The sequence below is a fragment of the Nematolebias whitei genome, chromosome 1 (assembly GCF_014905685.2).
Source record: "Nematolebias whitei isolate Nwh7 chromosome 1, NemWhi1, whole genome shotgun sequence".
NCBI classification, from domain to species: Eukaryota; Metazoa; Chordata; class Actinopteri; order Cyprinodontiformes; family Rivulidae; genus Nematolebias; species Nematolebias whitei.
In genome coordinates this window covers 30128506-30139964 of record NC_056498.1, presented here as the reverse complement: position 1 = coordinate 30139964, position 11459 = coordinate 30128506, and the positions used below count along the sequence as shown (strand labels likewise).

Sequence of the window (11459 nt, the reverse complement as noted above, 5' to 3'; positions counted from 1 at the left end):
ACATGTAGGCCATCGACTGCAGGACGACAAAAACACAACATGTAGGCTATCGACTGCAGGACGACAAAAACACAACATGAATCCTGAGTGACTCCAGGAGATGAGCCGACATCAGAGCCGAACGTCAAACATTCAGCCTTCTCTGGTTTTGTTTAAACTTAAATTCCAACTTGTGCCGAGAAGTTTTTAATAGTTCAAATCATCGTGAGGCTCAGAATAACAGTTTTGTGCGACAGATTAAACTCTGAAGAGACAACTTAACGGTTAAGCTGATGTTTGACAGTAATTATCAGCTGAAGTTTAAAGGGATAAACAAACAGCTCAGAGCAGCAGATTCAAAATGACGATTGATTTAAAACAGCTAAAACGCATTCTCTCTAAAATTCTGTGAGCATGTTGAATGAGTGCTGAAAGAAGCCAAAGCAGAAGCTGAGATTACAGCTTAAAGATGCAAAAGGCTAATTAAAAATAGCTAAATAATAACTATATATAGCAAACCAGTAGTTAAAAGCTATTACTAGCAAAAGGCTAAGTAAAAATAGCAAAACAGTAGCTAAAATAAGATGAACAGTAGCTAAAATTAGCCAAACAGAAGCTAAAAAGTAATGTTAGCAAAAGGCCAACTAAAAGAATCAAAAGGGCTCGCTCAAACTTTAAGTATCTAGAAACTAGTTATAAGCTAAATTAGCAAAAGGCAGGCTAGCTACTAGGATTGGAAGAGCAGCTAAAAGTTGAAAGTGTCAAAAGGCTAAAGAAAAAGTTGCAAAATGCTAACCTAAGCTAAAAGTAAGAAAACACTAGCTAGAAGCACACAAAAAAGAACTATCTAAAAGTATCACAAGTAACAAAACAAAAACCTAAAAGTAACAACAGCAAAAATCTAGCTAATAGTAGCTACAAACATAAAAGCAACAGATAAAATCTGAAAGTATCAAAAGGCTAACAAGAAGCTAAAAGTAGCAAAAACATTGCCTAAAAGCTAAAAGCAACAAAAAGCTAGCTCAATCTGTAAGTATCTAACAGCTAGTTACAAGCTAAATTAACAAAAGGCTAATTCAAAGAAAAAGTTGCAAAATGCTAAACTAAGCTAAAAGTAGCAAAACACCAGCTAGAAGAAACAAAAACTAGCTAAAAAGTATCAAAAGGCTAACAAGAACCCAAAAGTATCAAAACAAAAGCCTAAAAGCAATAGCAGTAAAAATATAGCTAATAGTAGCACAAGGCTAGCTACAAGCATCAAAGCAATAAATAAAAACTGAAAATATCAAAAGGCTAACAAGAAGCTAAAAGTAGCAGAAACATTGCCTCAAAGCTAAAAGTAACAAAAAGCTAGTGTTAGCATAATAACACAAAAATGGAGCCAGTATTTGAAGCTGATTTCTGTGAGCGATGTTTTTGAACGGTTTGATGAGATTTAAGGTGATGATGATGATGATCTCATGTTTCTGTGGTGAAAATATTTGTATTAAAGTGAAATATTTTATAATGTGTAGACGATTCACAAACCAAAAGTCTCAGCACCTGTTGAACAAGCTGAATGTTTTATAAACAGCTAAAGCAGCACAGAGTATGCAGAGGGAGTTGGACTGGAACAAACTTAAGGAAAAAGAAAAAAGCCGTTTGGCGTTCTGACCTCGGTGACGTACTGCAGCATCGCCATGCGAGCGATCTTCTCCTGGATGGCGCCGTACGTGTGGATCTTGTTCCCAAACTGGGTTCTGTTGGCTGCATGATCCACCTGATAGAAGAGGGGGAAACCTGAAGGTCACCTTCAAGCTTTACTTTGTTGTAAAGCTCGGCCCGATAACACAGAGTCACACGACACGGTGGTGGAAACTGTTCAGCGTTGACTCGTGTTTAACTACAGAATCAGAACCGTGACTCAGATTCCTTTAAAACTAACAGCGTAAAGGATCAAAGTCGGGGCCGAAGTTGTTTTAAATTTCACAGTTTGTGTTACAAATGTGACTACAGTTAAACTCTTCACACGAACCACAAAGAAAGTTCCAGCTGCTTCAGCAGAAAACAGCAGAGTTCACTCTGGGGGACTTTCCCAACTTACGACGAAGAAAACGTGCTTCTGAAACAAACAAGGTGAGGCCGAGACAACGCGGACACGAGCGACTCGATATAGGAAACCCACATGAAGGAAGTGAGCTGAGAGCGAGCTTCAGATAAAGAGCTCCGCCCACTTCCCGACACTCATCAAATGGCACTCACAGCTTTGGCCATGACACTCTTCATGGTGCCGGAGAGGGCAGCCGCCATGCCGAAGCGCCCGTTGTTCAGGATGTTCATGGCCACCTTGAAGCCTCCTCCCACCTCGCCCAGAACGCAGTCGGCCGGCACGCGGACGTTGTCAAAGTAAACCTCGGCCGTGTTGGACGCCTTGATGCCCATTTTCTTCTCTGGGGGGCCACTGGAAGGAAAAACGGATTGTTAATGCAACTAGAGGAATCAGTGTGAATGCATACTGCTGAAGAACTTGCTGAAAAACAGCCAAAAATTAGCTAAAAACATGCTGAAATTTAGCTGAAATGGAAGAACAAGCATAAGTTAGAAGTAGAAAACAGAAAGAACACATATTTGTTGAATTAGGTTTAAATTAGCAGAAATGAGCACAACAGCTAAAAAAAAAGAGGCTGAAATTAGCAAAAAATAGCTGAAAAAGTACCAGTAGATGAAAAGGCAGAAAGAAGCTTAAACTAAAAAAAGGAAGTGGAAGGAGCTGAAATGAGATAAAAATGTGGAATTAGCTGAAAAAACTAAATGTTGCACAAAAACAGCTCAATAGTAGCTGAAAAAGCAGAAAAAAGCATGACAAGCTGAAATCTGTATAAAGAAGTTAGGCTGAAAGTAGCTGAAATTACCATGAAAAACACATTAATCTGGAAACAGTTGAAAATAGCTTAAAAAAACGTAGCTGAAAAGGTAGAACAAGCTGAAATTATCAGAAGCAGAAAGAACACGTTTGCTGAAAGAAGCAGAAATGAGCATAAAAAAAGTGGAAATTATCTGAAAAAGATGAATATAGCAACAAACAGCTGAAAAGTAGCTTAAAAAAGGCAGAAAGAAGCTTAAATTACTAGAAGGAAGTGGAGAGAGTACATTTTTGCTGAATTAGGTTGAAAAAAGTTTAAATGAGTGCAAAAATGTGGAATTGGCTGAAAAAGCTCAAATTAGCATAAAAACAGTAGCTGAAATAGTAGAAAAAGCTGAAACTTGCAGAAATAAGCTGCAAGGAGCTTAGCAAGTTGAAATTAGCTGAAAGAAGTTAGAAGCACAAAAATGTTGTAGTTAGCAGAAAGAATCTGAAAGGAGCACAAAACAGCTGAAGTTAGCTGAAGTTAGCTGAACGTAAGTTTAAATCTGCAGAAGGAAGTTGAAAGAAGCTGAACCGGAACAAAATGTGAAAGGAGCAGTAAAAGGTTGTAAACAGATCTAAAGATTTGAAAGATGTAAAATGAGCTAAACTCATTTTCTATGAGACAAAAAAATGGCAGAAAAGGCTAAATATTTCTAAAAGTTAAAGTTGCACCAAAACCAAAAGTCACAACAGGATTGTTCTGAACGAGCTGAACGTTTTTGATTTGTTGAAATATCTTGAAAACTGCGGAACGAGAATCGCACCGAAAAACGTCCTAAAGAAAAATGGATCGCAGTAGAGTGAATGCTTCAACATTCACTCTATGAAAGGAACAGAAAAAGATCACAACATTTAATAAAAAATAAAAAATTAAAAAAAAGAGCGCAGACTTCGTCACGCCTCCAAAGCTCCTCTCCACGATGAAAGCTGTGATCTGCTCCTTGGTCTCTCCGGTTCTCGGATCCTTCACGGGCGTCTTGGCAAAAACCGTGAAGATTTCAGCCAAACCTCCGTTGCTGTTGAGAGAAAATGTGAAGACGGTTACAAACAGCTGAAATGTGTCTAAATGTAAACATGGCGCCCTCTAGTGTTGACGGTGTGGTCTGACCTGATCCAGATCTTGCTGCCGTTCATGGTGTAGTACTTCCCGCAGGGAGAAGGGACGGCCGTGGTTCTGATGGAGGCGGCATCAGAACCACTGGCTGGTTCGGTCAGACAGAAGGCAGCCATGTGTTCCCCTGGAGTGACACACCGAGACAAAACCTCACTAAGCCCGTTCACATGTAGCCCAGAACCAAATACATTTGGTTCTGGTAAAGACTACGGGTCATAAACGGAAGATGATGACAGCAGAGGAGGTCTGTTTGAAGCAACAAAAAGAAGGTTCAGACTGGGCTGAGTCGCTTCACAGGAGTGACGAAGCAGCTTTTAACATCAAATCGCTGAACTATGATAAAGTTACGACTTTTGGTTTTTAGTGATGAAACTTTTTGAAAAATTTTAGCCTTTTCAGCCATAATTTTCCTCATAGAATATAAATTGAGCTCATTTTCCATCCTTCACATCTTTAGATCTGTTTACAACCTTTTACTGTTCCTTTCACGTTTTTGTTCTGCTTCAGCTTCTTTCAGAAGCTTACTTGTGCAAATTTAAACTTTCTTTCAGCTACTTTCAGCTGTTTTTCTCAGCAGTTTATTGGTCCTTTCATGTTCTTTCAGCTAACTATAAAACATTTTTGTGCTTCTTCTAACTTCTTCCTGCTAATTTCAGCTTGTTATGCTCCTTTCAGCTTATTTATGCAAGTTTCAGCTTTTTCTACTATTTCAGCAACTATTTAGCTGTTTTTATGCTAATTTTAACCTTTTCAACTAATTACGGTACACACTTTCTGCACTCATTTAAACTTTTTTTTAGCCCAATTCAGCTATAATGTGCCTTCTCCACTTCCTTCTTGTAATTCCAGCTTCTGTTTGCCCTTTTAGCTACTTTTCAGTTTTTTTTTTTGCTAATTTCAGCTTCCCCCCCCAGATAATTTCCATTTTTTTATGCTCATTTCTGCTTCTTTCAGCCGACAAACATGTTCTTTCAGCTTTTTGGTGCTAATCCTTTCAGCTACTTTTATTTTTATTTATTTTTTAGCAATTTGTAGCTAATTTCAGCTGTTTTCATATAAATTCAAGATTTTTGTGGTAATTTCTGCTACGTTCAGGTTCATTAACTTCTTCATGCTAATTTGAGCTTGTTATGTTCGTTTAAGTTTTTTTCTGATAGTTTCTGCTATTTCAGCTACTATTTAGCTGTTTTTATGCTAATTTTTGCTTTTTCAGCTAATTCTACCATTTTTTTTAAACTCAATTCAGCTCTTTCCGCTTCCTTCTGGTAGTTTAAGCTTCTTTCTGCCTTTTCAGCTATTTTTTTTGCTCATTTCAGCTTTTTTAGCTAATGTCCTCATTTTTGTGCTCATTTCTGCTTATTTAAACCTAACTCGGAAAATATGTTCTTTCTGCTTTATTCTGCTACTTTAGGCTAGTTCTTCATTTCAGCATTGTTTTTTTCTTTTAAGCTAATTTCAGCTGTTTTTCAGCACATTCTTCTGCAATAAGCTTTCACACTGCGTTTTCACAGGAAATACAATTTCTCTAGTTTGATTCACATTTTATGTTTGTTGTCTTTTGTAAATTTTGGGTGAAATGTGAGCAGCTGTTAGAATCATTATTATTAGGGACTGAACCAAAAAGAAAAAGCAGCCAAATTTAAAAAAGAGGAAGGTGAAAGAGCTTCAGAGAGTCTGAAGAGCTACTGATCAAAACTGAAAGAAAGTCTGGCTTCTTGGAAGGAAAGTATAAATGAGAAGATTTCAGCTTCGGCACAGAACTGTCCATACAAAATAAAATCCAGATGTGGGGGTTCTAACCTGTGGCCACTTTGGGCAGGTACTTCTCCTTCTGTGCTTTGTTTCCAAAAAGCAAAATCCCCTTGAAGCCGATGGACTGGTGAGCTCCCAGCGTGATGCCGACACCCAAGTCCTCACCGCCGACGATCTCGACCAGGCGAGCGTACTGAAGGAGGAACAGGAAGAGGCGAGGCGTCGATGAACGAACCTGCCCGAGACGACCCCTCGACGGGTTTTACCGACGCGAATCAAACCGATCAGCCGCACCTGAGTGTTTGAGAGGCCGAGGCCGCCGAGGTCAGCCGGAACCTGCAGACCGAACGCCCCCATCTCCTTCAGGCCCTCCATGGTGTGGTCCTCCACCTTCTCCAGGGCGTCGTTCTTGGCCGCATCGTTCACTTCCTGTCAACGTGGCGGGAAAACACGGAGAGGTTTGAAAACCGATAAACCATCAAGCGGTTTTGATCAAAACCGGCTTGAACTAACCTCAAAGAATTTGCCGACTGGCCCCACGAGCTCCCGGAGGAACTGCTCCTGCTCCTCGTTGAGAGCTGCAACACAAACGGAAATAACGTCACCGTCTTCTCGGTCCTACAAAAGGTTCTCAGTGAAGAAGTCGGTGTTCTAGAGACGAGTCACCTTTAGGGAAGGGAAACACCTGAGCTGTTGCAATCTGTCCCTTGAACATGTTGACAGCGAATGACTGAGATTCCTGTGATTCAATAAACAGCAAAGTTCAAGAGTTTATCTTTACACATCTGCACAGTTCAGGTTTTATTCAGACTCGATGCCTGCCTTCACTGATCCCCTTTAACAACATTATTAAAAATAAAGAAACGAAAGGAACGTACAGCAGCCGCCGTCTTCTTCACTATTTTAACTGCAGCATCGCTCCCAATGGCTGCGGGCTTCTCCAACACCACCTGAAGACAAACAAGACGGAGCAGAGAAATAAAGTCTTAGCTGAGCTGAGCAGCAAAGGACCCATCAGGAAACATAATCAAGACCTAAATAAGAGGATCAGCGATCAACAGGACAAATGGAGTCAGGGAGCTGCTGTAGGAGCCGAAGACGACTGAGGTCAGATGAGGTCAGCTGAGGTACTGAGAAATAACCTTCAACTCGCAACAAACGTTATCTCAGGGAAGCAAACACGTCTACAATAGTCCCTCGCTACTTCGCGGTGCGACTTCTGCGGACTCGCTCTTTTTCAAAGACTGTACACGAGAAAAAATAAATAAATTGTACGCGACACACGATTGTCAACGTTAATATTACTCACGTGACTGGGACGGTACAGGATACAGTAAAAAGTTAGCGTAAAAATAATAATAATAATAATTCAAACAGGCGTCGTCATTTTGTAGTCCTCGTCATTCCCCGACCTGTTACGGAAGCACGATCCGTAGCGTCAGCTCATTTGCGCATGCGCTAAAAGTAATACTTCCGGGTCGCACTAATCGCCTTTGAATATGCAAGATTAAGGAAAATGTACTAATTTACTTAGAAAAGTACAACCTTCATGTTGCTAATTTACACCACTCGTGTTTCTGTTAAAATCGTTGACATTTTTACTTCATGACCCCCAGCCTGGGCTGAATGAGAAAAACCCTGCAAGACGCAGAATGAATTATTATTTTCATGGTGAAACAGCGCCCCTCAGTGGTGAAGCTGCGCTACATCACCCTAAAAATGTTTTATTTACCCTAAATATGTGTTGTATATCATTTTAACCAATGACGTAAATAAGTCAAAGATTTTAACGGAAATACGAGTGTCGTAAATTAGCAACAAGAAGATGGTACTTTCCTAAGTACCTTAAGACTGTCCTTATTTATACACGGAATTATAACATTAGCTAGGAAAATTAATCAATTTATAGAGAGAGAGATTTTAATTAATATTAATAAATATGGCATGTTTCATAAATGTAGTTTTTTTTAAATGTGTTGTGTTAAATCAGCTTACAGGATATTTCCAGTACATTTTCCTTAATCTTGCATATTCAATGGCGATCCGTGCGACCCAGAAGTATTGTTTTCGCACGCATGCGCAAATGAGCTGACACTACGGATCGTGCGTCCGTAACAGATCGGGGAATGACAAGCCTGTACTGTATCGCCACTCAAAAGGACTACATTTCCCAGAATTCCCAACAGTGCTTCCAGCCGTTGCTTTCTGCTGAAATGGAGGGAAAGTTTTAATCTGATACGATAAAGTTCGGTCCTTGTTCATAGTGACTTTGGCGCTCGGTGGATGCAGAGAGCCGTGTAGAATCGACCGGGAATTGGACCAGAACCGGACTTCCAGCCTCATCGGTCAATCCGAGCGCTGCTTGCCGAACCATGAGGCCTCTCGAGCGGGGAGGCGTCGCTTGGAGGTGTGGCGTTTTCTCCGAAGCTCGCCGGACTTTTTTTTTCATCTGGATTTGGACTCGATCGGGACCATTGCGTGGTTTTGTGCTGGCTCTCCGAAGGTCCGGCGTTCTCTAAAAGCCTCTTGGTGCTCAAGGGCTGCAGACAGCTGCTCAGAACTGGACCAGAACCAGACTTCCAGCTGGTTAGTACCCATATAAAATTTGGCAGCACGTTGCTAATGTGCAGTACATATACGTATGCTGTTAATAGATTTAAGAGTTTAGAACATTGCAAGAGCGTGGGAAGGGTTTATAAAGCCTTAAAATTTATATAAATACTAAAATAAATATAGCGTTCCTAATTCGTGGTTTTTCACCTATCGAGGGGCGGGGGTGTGTGGAGCGTAACCCCCGTGATAATCGAGGGACTAGATTCTGCTTTGATTTAAAGTACTGGTACATACCGCCACAAAAGGATGTTTTTAAAGTTAAAGAGAGAAAAACATCATTTCTGCTTCTTCTTCTGGGTCTTCCAGCACAACAACTGTCACGTTTTAAATCAAAAGCCTTGTATTCCTTTAAGGTGATGCATATCACCCGCTGCCTCACATGCCAGAGTTTTCAACTAGAACCATCGTCTGATGAGAAGCGACAGATGTTGCCGTTTTGGTCAAATCTTGTAAACGTTGTGCACAATCTGATACCATACAGCAAGACGTCAGTCGGTGCTCGCAGCACGTCTTAGAAATGACTCTCAGACAAATTTGAGCTCAGTATCTGTAATACCGGCTGAATCGGAGCCATTTCATGTACAATAAGAATAAAATAATACATTTAATTTGAAGGTGCCTTTCATGGCGCTCAAAAACACTCTATAGTAAAAAAAATAAAATAAATACATAAATTGCAGTAACACAAAAACACAGTATAAGCATCAAGTGCAAACAGTTGATAATGATCAAAAACATAAAAACGGATTGTGTCAGTGGGAGGTTTGAGTGAATGTGATTGTTTAAAATAAATAAATAAATAAAATTGTATGGATGTGGCAATAAATAATTGTATCGTCAGCATAGAGACGCAACGATGCATCAGGAATGTTTTGACCTACATTACATTTATAAATTGTAAAAAGAGTGGGTCCTAAAACTGAGCCTTGTGGCACACCATTAGTGACCGGTAGGTAGATAGAGGAAGTACCATTATGTTGAACACATTTACTCCGGCCTGAGAGATGTGAAATTTGAAAATGAGAGTTTGGTGGGGTGCTGAGTGTAGGAATGTAAAGGTTTCATTAGTAAAAGAGAGCAGGACTACTAAAATAAAAACACTAAATTCAAACTACCGGTACTAAGCTGAGCCGAACTTAAAATGTTTATATAATTATTATTTTAATTAAAATATTTACAGTTTGATTTGCTGACTTGATATGAAGCTTTGCTTCATTACATTTGTAACTTTTGATAATATTTATGTTAAAAATATGACCTAAATTGTATTTCTTTTTATTTAGCGACTTCTCCCACTCATCTCAGGTCTTCATCATAGATTAACATGTTAAATACATGATTATAAAAGACCAGTTTTACATAAAACACCTTTTTTTTGTTTTGTTTTTCCAACACACAAAATAAAGTTGGTCAAGTTTGTGACAGTACGTTATTTTCTTGAACTTCTTAACGTTCTTTTAACATAAAACTAGTGCTGCTGAATGCATCTATAACATAAACATCATTTAAAGAAATACAGTTAATGGTCTTTAATAACTCATTTTTAAACTTGTCGGAACGTAAAAATAAGAACAAATAAGATGTTTCATTATGAAACCAGATTTAAACCTCACCTTGTTTGTTTGAATTAGAACTGTATTACTGGTTATTAGTGTTTGAACATAAATTATTACACATTTATTATTTTTAACATCAATGGCCTGAAATAGTCTTTACAATTTAATCTTAAGGACATTTTTCAGGGGTTTTGTGTTGTCCAAACGAACCCAGCTCAGCCAAATGGGTGTAATCTTACATTAAAACCTTTTGGATTAATTTATTTAACATGTTGCAGCAGAGGGAGCTCACAGAGCGTTTTGTTGTGAACTTTAACCTGGAGAACTGTAATGTCAAGTGAGTCACGTGACCAGTCACCTTTACCCCACTTCCACAGCTGGAGGAGGGGGAGTCAGTGTTACGTCACAGTTTGTAACCCAGAAAGTAATGATTTAAACCCATTACATTTAATTATGGTTAAATAGTATCTTACCTGGGCAGCTTGACTGGCGTAAAGACGAGTGTTTGACACAGAAAGCACAGCCCCGGCCTGACTCCTGTAAGACCACAAACAGCTCAGTCTTTCTTTATTCTTTAAATAAATTAAGTTAAATGATTTAAACACAATCTTTGAGAGTCCTCACCCCGGGAGGACCGGAGGAATCCTGAGAATGGAGCCGCACAGGGCGGAAGACTGGCTCACCTTACGAAGCAGCATGCTTTAATTTTGGCTCTGAAATTAACATTGACACGTTAGTAATAAACTAAACAAGCTAAACATTATCAGACACGAACACGAAGGCGGCTAACTTTCGACCTAATGGCCGGTCGGAGGTTTTTTTTTTTACGACGTTCTCTAACGTGACCCGGTTTGACTTTGACTTCGTGTACAGTCGCGAAAACATTTCAACACTTTGGTTTCGTTTGTTGAACAATAAAATAAAAATTGAGACGACAGACCTGAGCGAATTAAGTGAAACACGGCCTCCTAAAACAGAGTAGTTATGCAGTCACAAACGCCGCCGAGGCTGCCTCCTTTACCTTAAAACATATATATACGTAACGCTTACGTATATATATGTGGCCCGCTAGAGGGGCACGTCAGAGCGTCCGCCATATTGGATGGGGCAGATCAGCCGGTCAATTCATAAAGCACCGTTCTACAAAGTGTTTTAAGTTAATCACCGTCATTCACACACATTAATATATTTGGAAAACAAACAGACAACAAATACAACATTTGTAACTTTTAAAGTCATTATAAAAAAAAAGTTTACTACTTAAATGTTTGTTATTATAGGTAAGCACTGAACCGATGTATTATTTTAATTGGTTACAACTACTAATGTGTGTAACACTATTACTGAGGTGACAAATATATAAATATTCATATTTAACATTAAATCGGTGTCTATAAAAACCAGTTCCTGAAATGTAAATATGACGTGGATTTTCTGAATAAAGAGCACTCATTTTATTTATTTATACATGTGTGTGTATGTATATATATATATACATATGTGTGTGTATGCATATATATATATATATATATATATATATATATATATATATATATAT

The 11459-nt window shown here is 39.0% G+C and overlaps 1 protein-coding gene across 1 annotated transcript in view; it reads right to left on the bottom strand.

Annotated features, from left to right (window-relative positions):
• acadvl (acyl-CoA dehydrogenase very long chain) overlaps window positions 1–10924 on the bottom strand; it is a 25603-nt gene extending 14679 nt beyond the window's left edge. Inside the window, exons 1-12 of the mRNA XM_037683557.1 lie at window positions 10842–10924; window positions 10526–10614; window positions 10375–10438; window positions 6611–6682; window positions 6399–6471; window positions 6246–6310; window positions 6027–6161; window positions 5781–5925; window positions 3975–4104; window positions 3757–3882; window positions 2221–2419; window positions 1634–1738 (exon numbers count right to left, since the gene is read on the bottom strand). Coding sequence (XP_037539485.1) covers window positions 1634–1738; window positions 2221–2419; window positions 3757–3882; window positions 3975–4104; window positions 5781–5925; window positions 6027–6161; window positions 6246–6310; window positions 6399–6471; window positions 6611–6682; window positions 10375–10438; window positions 10526–10599 — 1188 coding nt within the window. The 5' untranslated portion in view covers window positions 10600–10614; window positions 10842–10924. The remainder of the gene's footprint in view (window positions 1–1633; window positions 1739–2220; window positions 2420–3756; window positions 3883–3974; window positions 4105–5780; window positions 5926–6026; window positions 6162–6245; window positions 6311–6398; window positions 6472–6610; window positions 6683–10374; window positions 10439–10525; window positions 10615–10841) is intronic.
• Between the last annotated feature and the right edge of the window lie 535 nt (window positions 10925–11459).